The sequence below is a fragment of the Centrocercus urophasianus genome, unplaced genomic scaffold (genome assembly GCF_019232065.1).
Source record: "Centrocercus urophasianus isolate 14NV4802_14NV808 unplaced genomic scaffold, USGS_Curo_1.0 seq_11, whole genome shotgun sequence".
Taxonomy (NCBI): domain Eukaryota; kingdom Metazoa; phylum Chordata; class Aves; order Galliformes; family Phasianidae; genus Centrocercus; species Centrocercus urophasianus.
Genome location: NW_024884253.1, coordinates 78933494 through 78959024, shown reverse-complemented (window position 1 = coordinate 78959024; position 25531 = coordinate 78933494). Strand labels below are relative to the sequence as shown.

Sequence of the window (25531 nt, the reverse complement as noted above, 5' to 3'; positions counted from 1 at the left end):
GATTACTAAAACATATCTTAAATGTTGTAACAATTAATTTGTGAGAAAGCATTTCAGCAGCCTTGCAGAATGAAGTGGAAGCAAAACAAATTTATTTCTCTCTAGCTTTGAGAAGCAAAACAACCAAACAAAAGCAATTATGCATTTGGTAACTTGCAGAAATTCTATCCAGAATAAAAAAAAAAAACTAGAAAATTTTGAGAAGTTTTAAGTGTCTTTAAGTTCTTCGGTTTCCATAAAAACATGATTCTGAGATTCAACAAATCTACATTTTATTAGGTTGAAAAAACAAACAAACAAACAACACAGTGTGTCTGCAAGGACAATGAGAACTGTAAAAAAAGAAGTAAATTTATATGCCTATTTTATATTCTAAATCAAAAAGTAGCAACCCTGTTTTCACAAAACCTGCATTTAGAAAAATGCAAGATACACCAAAGCTTCCCTCTTTGATGTCTTCATATAGGATTTATGCTCTCACCCTTCAAACACCTTGTTAATAAGAGGAATTTCTTGTAAACAGATGGTCTCTAAAAATGACAGTGCCAATTAGACCTCAGGATTAAGAAAAACAGATACACTTACCCAAACATCTTAACTTGAATTAGTTCAATTAAAACCATTTGTCTGAGGGAGCTGAAAACCTACAAATCCTGTATTGCTGCTACACCAACCCCACACTGCCCAAATGGTTTCTACGTATTCACCAGGAACAGAAAACACGTAAAGAATACTCTCTTGTTCCACCAGAAAAACCACATCATCAGTTTGCAGCCGTACCAGGAAAAGAAAGTTTAACATGAACTAATTTCTTAATTGGTTGTCTAGCATTACAAGCAACTATAACATAGCAGCAGGGAACTACAACAGCACATATACCCTCAGGACTAATAAACATCTGGACTACATTAGCAAAGCTGATCTTGCTTTCACCCGACCAGAAGATAGCGCTTGAAGACTACACACTAACACATAAATCTTGTATTAAAAAAAGAAGTGGGAATTGACTTACAAACACTTTTTCTCCTGCCCCAGCTCATTCCTTGTCTGGAGCCAAGAGCTTAAGCTTAGCCGCATAATGTAATGCAATGAATTAATATTAGTGTGGACTGTAGACAATAATATTTATAAAGTTAAATGAACTACTCAAATACTAATATACTGCTTTTCATTTTTTTGATTTGTATGGTATTTCTACGTTCTTAGCTCCTGAATATAGGATAGCAACGATCTCAAGTCTTAAGAAATTAACTCCTTATTGTGCTCATAGCTTTTAGGATATCACATACACATTCCTGACTGACATTTGTTTTATAAAAATATACCACGTCTTTGAAGCTACAGAAATTTTGATTTTTTGCATCTACGTGAGTATATCTGCCTGACTCCCACGACAAGTGTATATTTAACCAAGGAAACACAGGAAAAACAAGTGTTCTACATTCTCCTCCCCTACCAAACAGTCATGACAAACCATAAGTATCATGAAATTCTTATTATGTTTACAACTGTAAAATCGTGAGATCCAATAATACATTTTAAGGACCTTAACACTGCCTTAATTTTTCTATTTAAGGAATTTTACTGGGCTTCAATTTTTTGTGCACAAGGCATGTAGAATAAAATTCATGTAATTCAGATACTGCGTGAGATACAAAGAACAGTGGTTTTTTTTTCAGACCTCTCTGCTCTAGTGCAGTAGGATGTCATTAGATTAAGAATCTCAAATAAAACAAAATCCAAGTCCAACGCATTTTGAGCTTTTATTATACTTCCACTTTCTTCCAAATTTATCAGAGCTACAGTTGATACATGGTGCTATGCATCCGCAGTTGATGCACATGCATCATGCAGTTTTTGTGCATGCTGTCTGCACACTCCTGGCATGCAGCACACTGCAGCCTCGATGTAAAAGATGACTAGCGTGAAATGTGCCTCAAATAAGACTTTTTCATGCTCAACAACTGAAATCTTTAAAAGGAGCTTGACTTCTGTGTTACTAAACAATTACAAAACCAATTGTAATGAGGTCTCATAGAGCTGCCATGCCACGGCTCTGCCTGCTTCCGTCAGCCACCTCAGAGGAATGGGCTCCTCAGGGCACTGGGGGAATCCCACCTCTGGCTGCCACCTGGTGGATCCATACCACTCAGCTGAAGGTTTTTAAAAGGCTTTTTGCAGAAGATACTGACTGACCACCAGAGGATTACACAAAGCATTTTTCTCTGCGACAAACAAAAACGTTAACAAGTTGCCAACCTCGAGCTGTGTCATTTGTCAACGTGATTTTGCACGGCAAGTCAAACAGCAGTCATTACACAGACTAAATGTATATATACAGCATGCATATGAGCAAGATTAAGAAAGAAAAAGCCTCTACAGATGTGCAACCAGGTGAATACAGTTACTGTATTCTTTCATCCATTATGTATCTGGGAGTGAATTTTCTCACAGGCCACAATGGTGAGGGAAGGCTGATCTATAGCCTCCGGACGCTCAGAAGGGCAGCCGACTTCCTTACCACCCTTAAACACCTTTGAACATTTTTTCCTGCGCACAGCGGGCCCTTGTCCTGTGCTGCAGCCTGACCACCCACTGTTGCTTGTTGACCAAACACGCGGTGCCTGGAGCCTGCACTGACACAACCAGGATAAGATTCCTTTCAAGGACGCCGCAGAGAGAATTTCAATTTGTCTGGGCAAGAAATTAGGCGAGCAGAAGAAATTACCTAAAAATTAACCTGCTCAGCAGATGAATGACTGCATTTTCTTTTTTCTTTTTTTCCTTGAGAACCCTTTTCTTACTAGCATTACTAGCAGCGTGTGAAGATTAAATTGCTTCACTTTAAGGAAAGAACATTCTGGGAACACATTTCAAAAAGTTTTTAATTTTATTTTATTTTTTTAATCTTAAGGCTAGTCTTTGTTATCCCAACTGTAGAATGAAACCATTTTTTGATTTACCACAAAAAAAGGGCAACTGGGTATACTGTTATTTTGAGTGGTGTTCTAAGTATTTCACAACCCAAGGGTAAAACTTATCGTCAGTCCCGCAGGCCAAATACATTGAAGCAGAAGCCAAATACTTCAGGCTCAGTGTATAAACAAAAGTGATGTCATTTTACTACACTAGCTCCAATGGACACTATGATCTTCAGTGACTTTGAAAACAGTTCGCTTCTACTTCATTTCCTGTGTAATGATTTAAAAGATTCAAGACACCAAGGTAAAATTCTGGCCAGCGAATAGACAGCTTCCTTTAGCTTCAGCGGTACCCTTTTTTTCAGCTTTGCTTTTAAACTACATGTGCTTCTTTTTAATCACAGTATTTAATATCTGTGGGATAGGATCTTAATATTTAAAGTACTGGATAAAGAGCCATGCCCCCCTGCAATTCCCAACAAAAATCTAAACAACGAAGTTACAGATACAGGTGGTAAAAGACAAAAACAAATCTGGCGTCAAATTTTGTACTGATTAATTTTTAAAATTTAATTAATAACCCATTAAGGGTTTGCTTGACATCTGCTGTCAAAAGAGTGTTTCTGCTACAGACAGGGGATGTAGTTTAGACACGAAATGGTTCCCAGCTGTAAGAAGTCTTCTTCCAGATGTACAGTAAGCAAAGGCAATGGAAGAGAACCAGCTGCTAGGATAACAAATTGAAAAGGCCCTTTTGACACAAGCCTTGCTGGTCTGTCTGATCTAACAAAGATAGATCATTCATTGCGTGGCGAATAGAATCTCAGTGTGGCACAAAGACAGACCAGTGCAGTGCAAGTATCCATCTCCCCTCTTCACACTACATGTAACTGCTATTAACGTGGCACAGAAAACACTTGCTTGTACAATACTCTGAGTGCTGCAAAGATTGCATTCTTTCAGCAGTCAGAACAACAAAAACACATAACTGTGACTGAACCTGAACTACCACACTTGAGTATCAAGAAAACTACCTCCACACTGGGAACATCAAAATGCTGTATGTTTTGCAGCTTGAAGGGCAGTAGAAAGATCACACTGCCATTTTGTTAGTGTTACCATGCACAGGTTTAGTTTCTTAAGGTTACTGACAATTTATATATAATTTTGGTGCATATATCTCAAAAAGACCAGTTAGAAGATGTTTTCAGTCACTTTGAAGATAACTGAATTAAAGTCCCTATCCATTTTAACTCACAGGATCACGGAACCTGTCCAGCCAATACTGAAGTCTAAGCAATATCCACTGGCCACACAGGAAATGGTCCAACCTCCATAGATTCTTTTTCTGGTACTCACAGTATGAATCTCATTGCTTGATTCATTTTGGCTAGCTGCCTAGTGCCCCAGGCAGATTTTCAACTAAACCTCATCTATTTACATTTATTTTCATGTCATTTTACGTTATTATATCCTCCAGGTTTCCTGTACTCCAACAAGTCTGAAAAGCATGAACCATACTAAAGATCTAAAATAATGCCCAAAAAGTAGGGGAATTGCCAAATAAAGTTTAAAATTACAAACATAAAAATTTTTAATTGAAGGAAACTGTTTCGTAGCCAGATACCAGGTCTGAAAGTCCTCAAGCTTCTCCAAGTCTTAGTTCAAAGCTCAGAAGAAGCAACTCAGGCTTTAGCCAATAAAAGGCACAAAATACTACCAGCACAATTCAGTTTGTCATCCACATGCCTCTTGCTAGACATATTAGAAATTCTGTTTTGAGTGAGCACAGTGCTTCTCTACGTTAAATTTTATATTCATAGCCATCAAAAGTATTCTTTTTCCTTTTTAGGAAAAGTTTTAGCCTCATCTCCATCTCCCTAACAAACAACTATGCATGAAGTAAAAAGCAGCAAACCAGCTTTATATGCTTCTTCCAGTGGGCAGCAATAGCAGATAGCAATCAGGTTTATAAATGGACTCTGTCACTGCTTCAGGAAATCACTTCATAGCCATAATAAAAAAATGGTTCCAATAACAACAAAAGAACACAAGTACCTATCCCATTAGCAAACCAGGCACATTGAATAGAAAACATACAAATCTTTGTATTTGCAAGCTGCATTACATCTGCAGAGCTAGAGCTCCAGGCAGCTGCATGAGTCCATAGCTGCATCTTTTATGAAAGAATTTAAGTATTCAAGAAGACTGCTTTACGTATGGACACTACCATCGGAGTTCTGTGACCTGGGCACTGCCATACTGCTTAACGTTTCCACTGAGTTTTTGCTGTTGGGTTTCTCTCTTTTTGTCCAGGCTACTCATATGCCAGAGCAAAAGAAATTTTCCTCTGCTGTCATACATGCATATTCACTCCCTGCAACACCTGGGTTTGAATTTCAACAGTTTCTCATAATACAGGCATCTTTTGCGTGCATTATTTATTTCACAAATGAGAAAGTGTGTTATGGTTACGTGGGGTAGGAGATAGAATAAAAGCAAAGATGCGTGAGTAACAACTGCCATATCTGAGTATGTAATGAAGTCCACATGACTCAGGACTAATGAAACCAGTGGTGTTTAAGGCTGAAAGGGAAGAGTATATTAATATCCATACACAGATATTCCTCAAGGGAAATTTTCTCCAAAATGCTAACACAGCTATGAAATTGCTTGTACATTTGACTTAAAATTCTTATCCCACTTAGACCTTTGAAATAAAAAGCCCAATAAGCTAATGATTAGATTGCTGTGCATTTTGCAATTAGCAATCGTCAATTAAAATCAAAGGAAAAATCTGACTGAATAATTTGCTGATGGTAGTTGATAGTCTTAGAGACATGCTGACAAATTATCTGCCAAAATTTAGCAAAGCCTTATATACCATTCCAGTTTTGGATGTAATACTAGAACAGGCTGGATTAACTGATTAACTAAAAACAGAATTTGAAACACACGGGACTTCTGCTAACACCAGAAACAAATTCCAACAATGATCACCAAGACCATTACAGCACCGTAAATTTGCAACATTTTCTTATGTTAAGCTTCATTAGAGATTGTACTCTGTTAAGATACTTCACATGCCTACAACTGTAAGCATTTTCTACAAAATGCAGTTAATCTCTAATAGCAGACTTACACAGAGGCTGTTCTATTCTTATTTTACATGTGAGTGTACTGCTGAGTGTCAAAGATTTACAGTTAGAAATGTAAGTATATTTCTACTTACTTTATTCTGGTATCTACATATATATTTAAAGTCTAATTTGCAGTTTTCTGTCGGCACTTTCAACTGTCTCAGCGTATGTTGGCTCACTCCTTACCTTTGCTTGGGACAGCCTTGAAAATACATTAACAAGAGGGCAGTCATCAGACAAAGGTGATGAACCCATGGGGCATAGAAAAGTAAATTTATTTCTTGTCAATATTGGAGGTTTGTCTTGACTGTCATTACCAGTGGCCCAGACAAGATGATACAGCGACACAATCTCTTAGAGAAGATAGGAGTAGATCCTATTTCTGTGTATGAAAAAACTATATGTTAAGTCGCAATGATCATCCTCCTGGTAGAGTGTAAGTAACATGGAATGCATTGTTAGCTTGTTATCCATGAGTATATTTGGACTGACTTCTCTTCACAATGCATTTAGTTTTGTTGTTTAGCCTGTTTAGGAAATAATTGCAATGGTACCCATCCCTTCCTAAGTGCATCATGACCCACAGATAAATTCGAGAATGTCTGGTGTCTCACAATTCGCCACTAAACTCTGGTCCAGGAATGTTAACAGAAGACTTCTCCATGTAAGAAAAGCAAAGGTTCTTGTCTAATTCCAAACCCATTTCAGGTAGTAAAATTCATCATGTGTAACAACTTAGAGCTCTGGTCTGCTTTGAAAACTAGTAAGTCAGCAGCAAAATTATCTGGCACAAACTCAACTGAAAGCTGAAAAATAAAACAACATCTGCATACAGATGCATAAATAGATACAATCTGTTACTCCACTGAAGAGTTTTGATTCAGCCAGCTTGAACCAACAGGCTCACAGTCAGCATAAAAACAGCTAATATCAGCCACAACCGTTGGTACACTCAAGGTGGGACTATTCACATATTCTAGCATACACCATCTGTTAGAAACAAAGTACATTATCCATGTTGAGGAGAGAAACCTAGAAAAATATCTAATGCATTTTATCAAGAGACTGTCAACATTATGATCTGCCTCCTCTTTCAAGTGCTTGATGTACAAAACCTTTTCTGGAAGCATATTTTAAGGAGCAGGCTAGTCTGAAAATTTACTACTGTTACATCTTAAAAACAACTTCTCAGTTTATAAATACATAAAGCCCACTTTGGATTTCAAATTGATTTGAGTCCTCAAAGTCATGTGAAACCAATTTGACATACGAGTGAAAAAACACTCTTATCCTTCTAGAAAATTATACATCAGTGGAAGTAGATGAAAATAAATTCCATGTCTCAGATCACAGTCAGCACTGTTCTACTTGGCAGTTAATACCAACTTTTCCAAGTTTCCTCTTTGCCTTCTCCCCTCTGATGTATGTTAAAATTAAAGATCCATGGAAAGAAGAAACCAAGATTAGCAACTTTCCTCTGCTCAAATAGATACTGAATGGGGAATACCATGAATCAGGATCAATTTTTGAGTGTTTTACAATGTGTGCAAAAACTACATCACTAAGGGCCATAGAAAAAGATGAAACTATTTAAATGGTACTTGCTCTTTTTAATAAAAGCTATACTATACTAACATTTTTTTCATGCAAATATTAACTATTCATACATGCATTTACTGGGCAGATAAGTTATGCAAATTCTTCCATCTGTGAGCCAAACAAAGCTGCTAACATAAGAAGTTCCTTTGATATTAAGGCTGAAGTAAGCAGAATTGTTGCAAGAAAAACACCAAAAAGGTTAAGATTTTCAAGACAAGCCAAGGAATTTAGGTCCATTTTTTGATTAATTACTGCAGCACGCATATCAACATTATGTAGACTACTACAACAAAGAAGTCACAAGTATTTAACATTTTTGTCCCCTTATTTTTTCTTTTTAATAAGCAATGAGATTTCTGTCTCATGTTTTGCAGCTGAAAGGAGAAAAAGAAAACTTAGAATCATCAACAGTAGCCGTTTTCATTTGTTAGAGTTTTGCCCTTGACAGATATATACTGCAGGGTTGGGTCTCTCAGGTTTTCAAGAAGGAGGAGATATGGTGAAGTTTTGGAAACGAACTGGATTTTGACTAAGAGTACAATAAATCAGCCTAGCATTCCAGCTGGTCCCACAGCATTCAATAACGTTTTATAGAAAAGAAGTATGTGCATACTGTAAGGTACAACTTACTGACATCACTGTCACGTTAAACACCCTGTGAACCCTATACCTGAAGTCATAATCTCTGCTTAAGAAGAAAGTGTAAGCATCCTGCAGCAATTAATTTCAGAGCACTTATCTGCCACAGCTCTAAGTAAAATTCTTGTGCTTCTCAGAAGAGAACACCTTTCTTGGTTTGGGATACACAGCAACAAAACTAAACATGGGAATTACCTACAAGCCAACTCAGATTCCAATAAGCATACTCATTTCAGGAATATCAGCAAACTTGTTAAGATTTCTTGAGAAACAACACAGTATTTTCACTTTCTAGTCCAGGTTATAGATTTTACTACTAGAAACACCAGGTAGTCTCCTGCCTATTCCCTTTTGAAAATACAAAGATGTGATGGATTATGACTGGGAGCTCAATTGCTGTCACACCTGTAAAGCATCTATGGGGGTACGTTTCTGCAAGGAACAACACTGGCAAAACCAGACAGAATACAACTAAGTATTCATATAGCTTTTAATGTAAAATGGACAAACTGAATGCTTAAGATAACCTCACAGGTCTGTGCCTGAATGAGAAGAATCAGTTTGGAAACTGCACTGGTAAAAAAGAATAAGAGAACCCTGTGTTACCATTTACTGCATATCAAGAAATAATACTTCAACATATGGTACTTCAATGTCCTCCATAACCATACACTACCAGCATACTGTACGAAGAAGAAATATAAATGGTGGATTTCATGTGACCTTCTAGTAGTATTTCCAGAGGACAGTAAACCTGAGATATATGATTGAAATTTAATGCTTTTCCCATTTAAGAAACTTACACATTCTAAGTCAAACAAAAACAGAATTCCAACAGATACTTTCTTTTTACAATAAAGAAAAAAAAAATTCAGCTTTGTGAAAAGCTATCAAAATTAAGCAGAGAACAAAAAAAAAAAGTATCATTCACACACTATAACTTGTCAAAGAAAAGGCAATGCCAAATTCCTAAGTGTCAAACACATATATATAATAAAAACACATCCTTGCCTTTTTGCTCTTTAACATAGCTCTCCTTACAGTTGTGCATGAGCTGTAGAATCCACTGATGCTGAGCACCAATGCACTGCCAAGCAGGGTCCCCAGGCGCATGAAGATCAGAAAGATATCTGTAAAATCCAGTCCAAAAATCACAGCTCTGACTTGACACACCAAAGGCCTCATTAAAACAGAAATATTTTTATATATATTTATACACATATACACACACAGATGTATAATTTTAAAAATTCAAGAACTTGTACCCAATGCAAACGCAAACTCTGCATTCTTGCTTCCTAATTTAGTGAAGCAAAATTTCAGCAAAAAACCCTTATAATAATAAACAAAAGCATATATATACTGAATATCAGATTAATATGTATTTTCTGTTGTGCCTCTAGAAGTGTTCTCTGGTAACCAAGACCTTTATCTGTCAAAGCTGCAGATCAGTATTTCATGTTTCACTTGAAACCACTGATGACATCTCAAGCATATAAAATATGGTGTTTTGCTCCCCACTTTGCATGTCTCAGTTGGAACAGGCAAGTACAGAAGGAATTAATTTTTGGTGGCTCATTAATCCCAGCACGGATGTGCACAGGCAAATGTAAACTAAGCTCCTGGTTGTGGTTTTTTATTTTCCATTAGGATGCACACACACTGTGGTAGTGTATTTTATATGTATACATATATATACATCCACACTCACACACACAGGTTGCTCCAAAAGTAATGCCTCCATGTCACCACTGCTGAAATGCATCTCCCACTGCCTCATTGTGCTCACACCCACTGTTCGCTCTCCAGAAATACTCAGGAACATCAATGAATGTCAGTGGGTGCCATTTTTTCCCACACGGAGGAATCTAATGACACACCTTTATGTCATGCTTTCACGCCCACTTCCATCTCAGATGCCATTCTGTCACACTGCCTCTCTGTTGCCCTCTGTCTTTTGGCAACAAAATTGGTGGGATTGCTGTACACCAACATCTGCTTCTGAAGCCACAGGCCAACACGAAAACCAGAAGTCATCACTTTTGGAGCTGCCCGCACGTATTATCTTCTATGTATATAGAGTAATGAAAAGGATGAACAGGTTGCCCAGGGAAGCTATGGAGCTTCCCTCCTTGGAGATACTTCAAAGCCATCTAGACATGGTTCCGGGTAGCCCAGAGGGTGCCTCTGCTTGAGCAGTGGCTCGACCAGATGGTCTCCCAACCTCAACCACTCTGTGCTGTCTGACAGGGGTTCTTAATTACTGAAAGTAAAAAAAACTCAAACATTCTGTCTTTGGGGGGAGATGAGTATCAGAAGCCAGCTGTTTTGATTCCTAAGAGAACACAGAAGCAGTATAATCTAATGTATGGCATTCATGACTACATGTACTGTCAAAAGAGTATTTTCAAAAAAACAGCAGCTGCTCTACTATTTCATGTGCTCCATTATATTCTGCATTAAGGAGACACAGGACAAATTCAAAAATTCAAGATGCTCAAGATGAAGTACACTAACTTCTCTGAAGCAGTGCAGTGAATGTTTAACTCCTTCACAGAAGTGATGTTACTACAATAATGCCTCAAGTTAATTAGGACTGCACTGCAAAAATTCATCATCCTTGTCTGCAGTACTTTCACAAACAAAATAAACTGTCAAAGTACAACTGGGGGGATAGATGGGAACATTGCACAACCAACCACTTTGACAGGGTGGTATTTATAAACTATGAGCTCAAGTCTTTCCTCAACATTTAGGGGGACTTTAGTCATTGTTTAGATACAAAGTTAAAAAAAAAAAAAAAAAAAAAAAAAGAGTACCACTAGCATTGGAAATAATGCATCTCCTTGCTTGTTCAGTGATACGTTAAACAGTTTCTGAAAAGTATAGCAAAATTACCAGTGTAAAGAATGCTGTAAAACAAGGGGAAAATATGGACTGAAGCTTCATCACGAAGTCTGTATACATACTTATGTGCACACACTCATGTACACATGTCTATACACATATAGATACATATACATTGAATATCTGAGGATTGGTAAAAGCACAGTATTTCAGATCTTGCCCTGCCATAGATATTGGCGACATACAAAAGGAACACATCAAGGAAGGAAAAAAACCTCTAAAAAGTAGCAGTTTCTATGCAAATTATTTTACAGTTAGGATTTTTTAAATCTTCATTTAACTGAGGTGCTCACAAGTAAGCTTTCTTCATATCCTGCACCCAGGAAACTTACACTAGAAAAATCACATCAGCATCATTAGAGTAGTGAATTTAATTTAATGGATTTTTATGTTGGGCTTTTTAAAATTTTTTATCACAAAATTATTTCAGATTTGTATACTTCTTGCTCTCCTGAATTACACTGTTCTACACTTGGAATACATCTGGTTACATTAACAAAGTTTGCTTTAATGTAGACAGGGATAGTCTCACAGACTTGATAAATCTCAAGATAAGGGGCTGAAAAAAAACCTTGAAAACCAGAACAAAACAAAAAACATGCACAGATCATTCTTCTAAAGAATCTGCAGATGAGTTTGTAAGACTTGGCTTAGATAAATAAGTTATTTTTAAAGTTTTCAAGTCTGAAATAGAAATAAACAGTCGCCTTTTTCAAGACACACAAATGTTTAACGCTACTCATCTTAAAACGTAACTCTAACAAATATGCATATTTACAGCACCAAGAAGAATGAGAAGGACTCCACCTAATTTCACACTGGTCACTGTCCTCACAAACTAATATAAAGTAAAAGGGCAGAAGACACCAGCGCTCCTTGCCTGTGAAATTGGGTTGGGTGAGTACAAAAAGCATCGAAGACTTCACACGGGTGTCAGATTTCTAAGAATGCCACAAGCACACTGCATTTGATCTACATCTTTTAAGATAAGTGGAAAACTCACTGAGAATATCAAGCCACACTGGGAGCCCTACGAACACTCAGGGCTCAAAAGCCTGCAAGTAAAGTCATCAAATGTTTCAGAGCACTCTAAATTCTGTCTCCAAGGATTGTAAAGCAGGCTAACGTCTACTGCTAGAAGAAGGTCCAACCAATTCATGTTAGTACTCCTGCCATTGGCTTGGACATAACCTATCAGAATGAGAGCAAATATAGGAATTTTAATGAAGACTAGGGAACTGGTAAAGATTCATGAAATGTAAAGGAAATTCATTATTTAGAATGAATAGTGAAGAGTCAAAACTGAATTTAAATTCTAGTCTGAATTAAAACCTTTCTATTATCTGATTCAAAGTGATGCAATTTCAACACCAAGCTGAAATGTACTACAATTTAATATGCAGTCCATTTTGAGATCTGCATTTTGTGATCACTTCATACACACCTTACAATGAGACGATTTAGAAGAAGCAATAATCTAAACATACCATCATGATTTTTAAAAATTACAATCTCAATCACTCCATAGATGATCAAACATTAATCTAATATCATTATATATTCATAAAATCATGACATAATCTACTTTCAGCTTTAGAATCGGTATTCAAACAACCATAACAAGTCACTACCCCACTTAGGAAACATTAAAATATACAGCTAACACCATAAATCTGAAGAAGACAAAGCTAAATGATTACCTTATATAACGCTTCTGATCATGCAGTGTTGATGGAGTTTCAAGGAGTTTATCCAACAGAAGTTCCCTTAAAGCTTCTATTCTGGTTTCAACTTCAGCATAATCTAGGGGTGAGGAGAGGAAATAAATCTAATCCGCGTCTTCAGCAGTAGCATGAACTGAAAATTACATTATTTTTCTAGGGCATCAGACACTTTTGGATTTATTATGGAAAAATTTTAAAACATGAACCTGACATTTTCATATACAACAGATATATGAAAAAAGATCATACTTTGAAATCTTTCCAAGAGTACATCAGAACCATTCACAGTCCCATTTTTAGTCATTGTAACTCTTTTTTCTCCCCCCAAAAGTCCAGTCTTAGTAAGTAAATTTGGCTGTGATTTCGTACTTTGAAGAATATACCTTGCTTAGAAGATCTGCTAGAAATATTGTTTAATTGTTCCTATATATACATAACTTTTAAGGATTCAAATCACAGCTCTCTTTAAACTACTATGTGCTTTTTAGCTTATATGTTGAGAAGAAACAGAAGTAATACAATGCATATCTTACATTTTTTGAATACTTGAACCTCTGTCTTTCCGAAGAGCGACTTTGCTTTTTCGTAGTCATTAATAACCACATCATAATCACCCTTAAAAACAACAATAAAAAACAAGTAAGAAGCATTTACACTTGTTAAAAGGCAACAGTAATTTCAGCAGAGAGAGGAGTATTTTTAAAGGTTCATACCTTCTGGATATTTCTTTCTATATTCAATGGGAGGTTGAAAAGAAATTTAAAACGCTGAAGAACATTGAGTGCATTTCTTGTCGAATCAGCTTTATCCTTGCGGCCCAGCACTTCTTGGAATAAAGTATCCGCTGTGTTACTGGCTCCTATTTTAAAAAGGAAGAATTTAAGGGAAATTAGAGCAAGTGCTCGGATTAAATCATATGCAGATTTTCCTCACTTCAATGAATGGCATCATCATCTAAGCTTTTTAGAGAAAACGAATAATTATTGCTAAGCTTTTATTGTTTCTTCTGTTCAACAGTTTTAACATTTTACAACTGATGAAATACTATTTCAGAGGGAACCACACAGCATTTTAATGCGGTAAGACCCCTGTGCAATTAAAAACAATCACTCTTTCCTATTTCAAATGCTTAACTTTGTTGCAGATATTTTATAGTTTGCTTTGGCTCCAGATCTACATTTTTACAACTAAATTATGCGTCTCAGGATATGGAAAAAGTCACAGAAAGTTTTCTCTATTAGAAAAGTATAATTTCATTATGTTAATTAATGCCACAGTTTCCAGAGTTAGGACTGCAAATTTTGCAAACTTTCTGCATTCTCAAATTAATTCTTAAATATGATTAATAATGTTTGATTTTAGCTGAATCACTTTTAGAAGTACTGATGATTAAATTACAGACAATGGTGTGACTGAAATATTAACTGGTTGGTCACTGTAACAGAGTGAACAATTGTAGTCTTCACAGTGCATTGAAACCCCGTTAAGTTTCATCATATACAGGATCAAGTCTAGGACACTAATTGCATGCAATTACATTTCTACATTATTTGTGGACATTCTTCAATACAGAAATCCTCAGAACCTTTTATAATGAAACTATAATGCATTCTATTTTGTAATAGAGTTTTTCCATACTTCCTGAGAGAGTAACAGTATTTCATTTATATTCGCACGCGATTATTTGCATTTTTCAACTCGTGACTTATTTTTAATTAACCAATAAAAGAAAAAAAGAACTGGAACTGTTTTAGCTTTTTTTGATCATTGCGTGTAAAAGTTTCTACATTATCTGGTCTAGTGACTATAATTTAAGCAAAGATGAAAAAAATTACATCAGTCTCACTGGGTGGCTTGCATGCCATTTTCTCCAGTCAACACTGTGGGTGGCCTGTTCATGTTAAAAGTAGTCTTTGTAAAATAATTGTTATATCTAAATAATGTTTAAACTTCGTTGAAATTTTGAAGCCCTGATGTAAAAAAAATGTTTTGTCAGGACAGCTATTCCTACTATATACCATTTAATATAAAATACTTTAACCCATTATGGAGAAATACACAATGAAAACAGCTAACTGGATATCTAAATACAGATCACTGATAAAGTTTGATTTTATTTTCTCTTGATGCTTTAAAAAAATGTTAACTTTTGAGTTGAGTAAATACATTCGGTTTGTTTGAATTCATATGCTTCTCATGCATTCCAGTAACAGTCAAGAAGAAACGTACTGCATTTGCAAAGTTAAGTTTTATTCACAGAACAATATTTCTTTAATTCAATGCCTTATCAAATGTTGAATTACTTTTTCAAAGGCAGTTAGCAACTGCAGCAACTGCACAGTGATTTCCATCTTTAGTTCAAAACTACACATTTATCTGTACAAAATTAATGAAGTAAAATCCTCAATTTAGGGAAATGATTTTACTTCTTTTCTATTTTACTTGGAAAATGAAATTATGTTAAATCAAATGCCTTAATTCAATACTTTGTTCAGAATAGGTTTCTCTTTTAGGACTTAGAAAAAACATTGTAAAATCTCTTCCTTTCTCTGCTCTTCCCAAATCCCTTGTACATTAACAATTTATCTGTTCGCTAGTAATGAATAATCTAAAAGTAAACTAGGAAGTTCATGGATAAAGAATGACTGATTATACTTTCCAAATAGACAATATACTCTGTGCAAATTAATAAAAAAAAGCTCTTGTTATCCAACAGTTGTCTTACATAGAACCTGTCAAAAACAAGACATAAGAGAATTTGACTGACCTCCTCTAAGAGGCAATTCTTTGTGAAATTAAGTGCAGCCCATAGTATGCTTTTGTGAACATACGTTATGTGAGTTATTTACTAATTATATCTAGCAATCTAGCAGAAACTGCAAGCAGCTACAATCCTACCTACTGAAGCAGATTCTACTTCTACTAACTTACGACATTTCAATCCAATAATTTGGCACATTCTCTTTGCATGCTTAGGAGGTGTAGAAAGCATCCTTTGTCTTACGACTTTGAATCAAGCTTTCAACATCAATTGACTTTTCATAGATTGTAGGTGCATATTTTAAATGTAAATTTCAATTGAAGATTTGAAGTCATTTTTGAAAGCAGACCCTGTAACTCAAGGATTACAGCAGCACTTGAAAGCCTGTTCTTTGCAGAGTAGTAACTAAGGACACTTTTGAATGGTCAGACAAGAAACAAAGCTTTGATCCTAAACTACTTTGCATAATATTATTTACTCTCTTTAAATCCTTGTATTCCTACCCCCCTGCCTTCCACCCATCATGACTTGCAAAGTATCAGAAGGAAAAGCAGCCAATTTTTCTTCACAACAGAGCCAAACTTAATAACACTCTGAAGTGGCTGGCAGAAGTTCTTCTACAGATCCAGTTTGTAAAAGACAATCTGCATTATCTGCATATAGATTTCAGCTATCAAGTGGAAAAGTGGTTATATATTATAGATACGTTTATCTCATAATAGTGCATACTAAAATGAGTCGTGAACCTTGGAACTGCACTTTTTTGCCTTTTTATGTTATGTAATGTCATGTAATTTTGTCAAAGGAAAAGTGCTCTCCAAAGGATCTGCACTAAGTGCTTGACATGGCATAAACACATAACTAGAGATAGCACTAGCAATTCCAGCAAATCTTTCTCTCTCCTACCTCTTACACACAAAAACATTCAGCCTGCATATTATATTTTGTACATGCAGACACACATTATCTTCTTTATTGCAATTGTGTGTGCATATAGTTGGTTTTATTGGTGGTTTTTTTTTTTTTTTTTTTGGAATAACTTTCAGTCCACATCATTACTGAAAAAAGCTAAAGCTGTCCAAAAAAAAAAAAAAAAAAAAAAAAAAGCCTGCTTTATTTGTGCTCCACACAAAAACACACAGAGTCACAGCTTTCTTCATACAAGAGAACAAAAACAGTGAACTTCCATGTCACTTTCTTGATTTCACAAAACAGACTCAGACTGAGTCAGCTATCTGCATGTCAGTTCTGCTTATTGATACTGCACTAAGGGAAACATCCCTTCCTCTGTGAAAAAAATCACAATGAAACAAAGTAAAATTATCTTGGCAGAAGTCCCAGAATTAAAAAAGTTACTTTTTGATCTGCTGAAACACATACCAAACTGCACTGAATTCAAGCCACTTGTCTCAATGCGATCTTACAGCTAATACAGAGAAAAGAAAGTACCAAGAGCTTTTCAAAGTTTCTAAAACAAATGCTAGTTCCAAGTAGTCTAAATGATAACACAAAGTGAGAAAGATTCTGTTAACAGATCTTGTTTCTGCAAACAGTTTGTTTTTTTTTCCCTCTTGCTCAAACGTCTTACGACCTCAGTACTTGGCTTAGCTCGTCCTTCTATGGCTCCAGCTATGCATAATATCTCTGCTGTTTTCTTTGTACGCTTGTAACTGAGATACAACCAAAATTAATTTAAAGAAAATGCTCTAGACTTCCTTTATTTTGACCACTGATGGTCATGGCAAAAACTGCCACTTATTCAAAAGGTGCTCCACTGCACCTAGAATAGCTACATCAAACAAGAAACAGCAAGAGAGAATGTACTGTTTTCTACATTCTGCCATATTCTGAGGAATATAGTAAAGCTTGTTAGAAAGTCCAACATCCAGAAATAGTTGCTGCTGGAAGGACAAAACTTACTGTTCAGAACATTCTCCAGTTTTTGCGTCATGGATCCTTCTACTTTTTCCGTTCCATCCGCTTCCAGTTTTTGATGGATTGCTGGAATAAAGTGTCTAGTTAAAATGCAGAACATTTTAATAGGTGGGAATACATTACATCAAAGTGACACTTCTAAACATTTTTTAAAATTCAATATAAAGTGTTATTTTTCTTGTTAAACATAAAAAATACAAACGTTTCATGGCAGCAGAGCCTAGTGGAGGACAAGGCTCAGAGCCAGACACTGCAGAATTTTAACCATTACTTTAACACAGATTTACTCTACATTCTTCAACAACTAATGCTCAAGAAAAAAAGGAGGTCAGGGAGGCAAAACAACTGCATTTTGCTATCTCATTGTATAAGTATTAATCATCTAGTAATCTGGAAAGTAAGCACAATTCAAGCACAAAATAGTTACAGTCTGCAAAGCAACATTTGTATGCTGGTCACAGTGAAAAGGAATTTCCAGTAATTAAAAGCTACAAAAAATAGTCACAGGGAAGCTGAGTGACCCCAACTCAGACTTTACATATATCATATATAAAGTAATTATTTAAAAATGGTATTTCCCCTTAAAAACTTTAATTTGTTAGACTATGTAAAATCCTCTACCAATCAAAAGCTCCTGTTGCTTTAGAAAAAATTGAGACTACTAAAAAGCCTCCTATCACACTGCCTGCTTGCTCTCAATACAGTAATCTGAAGTTGATCTACCCTTGAAAACAGCGATGTTGGTCACTGTTTTTAAGTGAATAATAATATATTTTAGTTCAGACCACAGACACAGTTTTGAAAATATTCTCTCAGTTGTCTCAGCCTTAGTTTACTTTGCATGGCAGGGTTTCTCAAATGAATTCTCCCATGATGAAACTTCACCAGGATACGCACTCCATGAATATGTCTAATGTACTCCAGCCGATTCCTGCAACTCAACCCACAGGATGAATCCCTACTTATTGGTGGTATGCAGATGCACACCAAAGACAAAGTGAACACACCCTTAGTCAGGCAATCCTATAGCATCAGTCCTGCTGTGAACAGTGAGACAAGGTGGCTATTCTGAAAGAAATTAGCTTTTCCTTTATGAGTCTCCAAAACTTGCTCAAAGGAAGAATTTTCATTTAAAAAGCGAAGGGGAAAAAAGGAGAAGTGACAGTTCCAATTATCTTAAATGCTTAATTGACTCTTCATTTGAGAGTCATTTGACTCTTCAAATGGATCATACATATAGGATCTCAATAAGCTTTGCTTTCATGACAATGCAACAGCACTTTCATTTTTGTTATTTAATTCATTAGAGGCAAAACAACCCAATGATCTAGATTTAGGATCTTAAGACAACACTTTAACAAATTGAACTGAAACTAACAGATCCCTGTACATTTTAAGGAACAACAACAAAAATCTATTCTACAGATTGTGTATCCTTAACATTAGCATATTATTTTATGTATGACATGAACACCACTTACCTGTAAGAATATACCCACAATTTTGTAACAAAACCACTAAGGGTTCTAATGATATTATTCCATTTACATGCATAGTTGGGTTTGTGCGCAGCCAATTGTACTCTTTGCCATTAAAAACTGAAAGGTATGTTCATTAGAACAGCAACCACAACGTAAGCATATAATTTTTAAGCCAAATGTTGCAAATACTACTGGAACTGTATCAAAGTGTAATGATAGGAAGTTAAATATTTTAAACTCATTCAACAGAACATTTTTCTGAAAAATGCCTTCTACTTGGATGTAGATTTAAGAGAAAAAGTTGCATATTGTTTCAAGGATTTTTAAAATTAACTACTTTGGAATAATTAATTATGTAGCAGCAACTGCTAACTACAATCTTACTCCTGAAGGGGACACAGCTCAAAATGTCGAAGATAAAACATAACGTCTGAAGTGCTATCAAAACCAGCTTTTATTGCAAATGCACACAAAATATTCCTTTAATAAGCAGATCAAGAAGTTTTGAAAGAGAATGAATTACCATGTTACCAATTTAAAAATGTTAAGATATGAACTACATGGTTTATTGTTTTTTATTTTATTTTGAAGGAACCTTATTTAGACCTGTCATGATCATTCACCAGTTCCTGAAATTTTTAAAGCTCATCTTCTCCAAGCAGTTCTCTTTCACATTCCCCTGAGATGAAAATACACAGTAGAAGCACTATTATCTCTTCTTCCTTTCAAAATGAATGTAACATTTTTCACCACGGTAGCATTTAAAGCCTGTCACTTGATATGAAGTATTTGAGATTCTTAGCTTCAGAACATTGGTGATGTAAATGTAGGAAAAACTGTCATATTAAGTCAATTCATGTATGTGCTCAGACAGAAAATTACGCCAACAATACAAACAAAAAACAGAGTATAAAGTTTTAGAGAGGTGAAAAGCACTATGGAGCACAGATAAAGGCATATTAACAAGCAGGATAAGCCAAGAGAGTTTTGGACCACTGTCTAAAATAAGGTATCTTTGAACATACAGAATAAAATGTGTAGAGCTACCTACATTACTCTGTGTGCACAAAAAGGGAATTGCTGCATTCCTTTTATATCTTTAATATATTACTTTCTCCACCTAAGCTATTTTTATACTTTGTATTCAAATTTCGCAGTAAGTGCATTCATACATATGGCAAAGTGAGGTTACAAAAAAAAGTTAAGTTTTCAAAGTGAAAAACAAAGTACACGTTCCTTCTGTGAGAATCAGACAAAATGTCTCTGAGTTAGAAGTTCAGGCAAGCAAAACACTATGCAGTCAAGGAAAATACGCATAGATGTAATCTGATTGGAAGGAACACAGAGATACTCAAAATGTCCTTTTTTTTCTTAGACCACGTCCATGTAGCAGTGGGCTGCTGCTGCCTAGGACAGTCCCCTTCAACACTTGCACCTACATGCTTTGCTGGATCTACCAATCACACGGCTGTAGTGCAGGAAAGGTGAGATAATCTGGTGGAAAATTAACTTGGTAAAGAAAGGAGTTTTCTTTATTTATTAGTGAGCTTGCCTAATCCTTGCCTTGGCTGCACTACTGCCATACCAGCAGAGAGGAAGGAGCACAGGGCTGATGGAAAGCCAGCTTATATTTTCCACACTAGCCACTTCAACTGCAGTTTCATTCTGCAGGCAGTGATGAATAGACAGTAAGAAGGGCTCCCTTTGGAGGCCTAAAGAAAGGAGGGTTGGGCAGGATATTTTTCTTGAACTACTAGTTACCCTTGTCTTAGTTGGATTAACAGTAGGAAACCTAGGACAGACTGTTTACCATTACTGATAAATTTTACTGCGAGTAGCACAGAATAAACGAGCGCAGGATCTGGTCTAGATGCTTTAACCAGAGCCAGAAAATTAACTGTGTTTTGTATTATCTTTGCCTGAATGTGCTTAAGTTGTTAAGTAAGAATATTTAAAGACTTGCAAGCTTCACAGCTACAGCAATATAACTAACTTGTAACAGTGAAGAGACAAGTTTAGAGCTCAAAATCTTCAGCCTATGACTACATTCTTCAAATTGGTTATTTTTTTTTCCCCAAAACATATGCAAAGTTCAGCCTGGCAAATAAACGACAGCACAGGCCTTGCAGTAAAATAAACTAGCAATTAATTTATTGTTGCTTGTGTTGAAAACAATTTTATTTAATCTAAGGAAGGATACAGTTTACTACTTGGCAAATGTAAATCTGTAGCAAATTAAACTACGCTTCCAAGGTTATACAATTTCTGACTCACAAAAGGCATTCTTGATTTACTCATTAGATATTTAAAAAACATACTTTGAGCTAAACACCAAGAGTAGTATTCTTAAAACATCTTCAGTCTAACTCATCTCCAAGTGACACACATGCAACTTTTCTACCATTTTCTGATGAAAGGAGGTTATACATGCACTTAGCATATCTGAAAATCTAAGCCTTTTGCACAAAAGTATGGTTAAAGAAGAAAAAGTACCCAAAATGTACCACAGGTTTTCAGTCAGACACAGAGAGAAAAAAAAAAAAAAAAAAAAAGAAGAAAGAAAAAGAACTGACAGAAAGGAAAGACTGACTCAGTAAAGTAGTTCAAAAGATCTCATGTGGTAACCATAAACAATTTGGCACCAAAGAACAATAATGAAAGGATGAAGAACACATGTTAACATGCTTCCAGCATTCATGGCAATGACTGAATGCCTTCGGTTTGCTTTTTAGAAGGATGTAACAATTTTCTGTAATTTGACCAAAACAGTGTCATTGATGAGGACAGCACACATACATGGATAAAAACTCCTCTGAACAGATTCAACAGGAGTGTATATATGTAGTGCATAATGCAATACTTAAAGATAGCATGTCAGAAGCAGTGGTAATACATTAGTTTCTTTAGGTTTACATAATGAAAAGTTTGTTATTCTGGCCAATAGCCTGTACTGCTAAGTATAATTTTTTTCAGAGAATTTCCAGATATTTTTGTGAACTATAGGGCAAACTTGGCCTTATTTTGATAAACACTGCTAAGCCAAGCCAAAATTACAAAATACTGAAGTAAAGGTAATATTCTCTTTAATTGCATTTTGTATTTTGTTTCTCCAGCATTTACTTTCTCAAGTTTAATTACACAACACAACAAAATTTCAAAAGATTAAAAAAAAACAACCACAAAACTAAGGCACAGAGCCAGGAGGGGAAGTTTTATGCAAATAAGTGACCAAATGTTGTTTAACAACAATGCGAGAGAAAAGTTAACAGACCTCACAGAGGATTATATATAAGCAAGTGTGACATTTTCAGGCAAATACTTCAAAAACAGACCTCAAAACAGGGTTTATTAGCCATCCTTAGATCAACTAAGATTCAAGGACTGGACCCAGGCCCACACCAGGATACTTGACAATTTTAGAGCATGAAAACTGCTATAATCTTCGTGTTCCTCTTTTGGAGAGGGTCCAGAGGAAACCAACAAGGATGACTGAAAGGCCTGGAGCATCTCTCCTATGAAGATGGGCTGAAGGAACTGGGCTTGTTCAGCCTGGAAAAGGGAAGTCTGCAAGGAGACCTCACTGAGGCTTTCCAATATTTAATATTTATAAACATGAGGGAAATCAACTTTTTTCATGGGTAGATAGTGATAGGATGAGGAGGAATGGTTTTAAACTAAAGGAAGGTAGATTTAGATTAGACATCAGGGGGAAGTTCTTCACAGAGAGTGGTGAGGTGCTGGCACAAGCTGCCTCTCCTCTTCAATACCTTTATTGATGACCTGGATGAGGGCACTGAGTGCACCCTCAGTAAGTTTGTGGATGACACCAAGTTGGCTGGAAGTGTGGATCTGCCTGGGGGTAGCAAGGCCCTACAGAAAGATCTGGACAGGCTGGAGAGCTGGGCTGAAGCCATTGGGATGAGTTTCAACAAGGACAAATGCTGGGTCCTGCACTTTGGCCACAACAACCCCAGGCAACAACCCCAGATTCACAGAACACAACAGACAGCTAAAAACTGTCATGACTTCATCTATTTGGAGAAATTCTGCTACTAGTTACTGTTACCAGCTTACTTCTCTAAAAGTATGAGCATTTACCATAAAAACATGTACAGGCTTGGGCAACAGAAACTTTCTGTGGACAGAGACTATTCCTATTTTTCACTTGTTCTAATCATACTACCTTCTTGCTTGAGACACTGAAAAAAATTGTTAGAAAATGCTGTGCTAGAACCTTACTTTTTATGAAGATTATGTTAATAGAAGAATTCATCTACTGCAGAAGTTCATTGTAGGTATTGTATAAAGAGAAAGCACCCATTTGACACTAAACTACCTATCACCATTTACTTGTTTGACAGGAAAACCTTTATCAGGTCATCTTTATCTCAGTAGGCATTGTTCATTGCAAGCTCATGTTTTCCTTGCTATGTTTAGCATTGCAGTAATAAGTTTTCAAGAAAGAAACTGTAATGAGAAACAATTCATTTTCCCATTGTGCCTAGCTGATCAATAATTCCCATAAACACAAATACAAAATATATGGTAATGAGAGTGCAATTGCTTCTTATTCAGCATACATACAATGTGGCACAAATACCTTAAGCCTTCAGACATGAGTACCCCTTGGAAAACTACATGGTGAACTCCTGAGCATATCAGCTATTGTTTCATGGCTACTCAGAGGCAGGATCTTAATTCTTAAATCATGTAAGCTGCATCTACTGTTGATCACATGCACACACATGAACTGTAACTCTGAGGTGGGTGATGTGCTGTCAGATATACGGCATACACACAGTATCCAAGCTTATCACAGACTGCTTGTTTCCACAGCCCCACTCTTTCTTGTTCTCTACAAATTTCCATATTGAAAATTACCAGGAATAATTGTTCTTACTCTATGAAACCTATATTCCATTGCTTGAAGCAGGAGGGAGACGATAACGTAAACAGCAATGCCACACTAAAAACACTGAACACAGACATATTCTAGCTTTTTAAATTCAGCTGTATGACTCGGGTGCTAATCATGTGTTTGAATTTGGTTTAATCAAACGCTTACGTCTAAAGAAATACTGAATTTAAAGCTCAAATTCGTTGTAGATATCCACACTTTGAAGAGCACACTGCATTGTCTTTATATGCCAACATGAGTGTTATACTGGCACGTTTCTATGGAATTGGGCAATTAAAGTGGCCATTATTTGTTTATTTATTTATTTTTTACTGTCACTACAATAAAAAGAAGCACTGCAGCCTAAGGTTTCTAAAGCCCTTTTGGAGAAGTACATTCAAAGTAAATCCATTTTCTAGCTTTCCAGACAATTCCAGAGGATTCATAAGCAAATTGGAACACTATTTGCTTATGGCAGTAAAACACTATGTCTCTACAAGGCTATAAACAGTAGCGCTTTTAGGAATGCTGCTTTCTAGGCTGCAATTAGAATTACGGGAAATAAATCAGCTGAACTCTGTGATGCTGACAAGTGGGTCAAGCTGAGGTGCCCAGTCCCCCTCAGCTCAGCTTACAGCTCCCTTCAGCTGACGAAACAAACTTCCTGTTGAACATCTCTGCTGCGACACAATCACTGTCAAACTGTCAGCTAAGCTAGCAGACAGTGAGACATGAGGATCTGATAAGGCAATTCTATTTTCCAAGAAATTAAACCAAACAAACAAGGCTTCTGGCCTATCCAACCGCTTATTTTCTTAACAAACCCTTTCTTACATGAGTTCTTATATTTGCTTTGTTCATAGTGTATGAGTTAAAAAACCACATACAAACAGATGTGCAAATAGATTAATATGAAACCGTAAAACAAGTGAGCTCCCTACAAAAAGTAACATCCTATACCAACAAAGCAGAGAGAATGAAGAGAAATAACAACACTGACTCTCTGCTACACAACAAAATCCCACAGAGAAATGGAACTGATCTACAGTTTATAAGGCATAGTCATTGGGAAAGAATCATTCTGGGGTATCTGGAGAGGAAAACTGAATGCCTAAATTCTTCCCCATCAACATGTTCTCTTCAGAGAACATGTAACATCTTCCCAAAGAAATTGAATAATTACAATTCAAAAAAAAGATAAAACAACAACTGAAATCGAATCCCAGGCAGTTCAGGGCATTTAAACTTTACTGGAAAACTGACAGAATGGTCTTTCCTTCAGACACTTTCCATCTGCAACAGTTCTATGCTCAACAATGAAAGTTCATCGAATGGAGGCTGTGCTCCTAGCAGCTTGTGACAAAGTCAGCTTACAGTTTTCAAACAAACTAATATTGATGTAGCTTCATGCAGATACAAATTCTAGGGGCATTTTTCTAAATTACAAAATAAAACAAATTCACCCTTGTGTGTGAACAGAAAAATGGCATGATATTATCTTGTACAAATACTGTGTAGTCAGAATAT

General features: G+C 36.1%; 1 protein-coding gene across 2 annotated transcripts in view; it reads right to left on the bottom strand.

Annotated features, from left to right (window-relative positions):
• Nucleotides 1–25531, bottom strand: part of EXOC2 (exocyst complex component 2) — a 132742-nt gene that overhangs the window by 69095 nt on the left and 38116 nt on the right. For both annotated transcript variants that reach the window (XR_006172130.1, XM_042839900.1), the window contains exons 7-11: nt 17612–17692; nt 13644–13789; nt 13464–13545; nt 12907–13009; nt 9311–9429 (exon numbers count right to left, since the gene is read on the bottom strand). Coding sequence is in view for 1 of the 2 variants with exons in the window: in XM_042839900.1 (XP_042695834.1) it covers nt 9311–9429; nt 12907–13009; nt 13464–13545; nt 13644–13789; nt 17612–17692 (531 nt within the window). In the remaining variant the exon portion in view is untranslated. The remainder of the gene's footprint in view (nt 1–9310; nt 9430–12906; nt 13010–13463; nt 13546–13643; nt 13790–17611; nt 17693–25531) is intronic.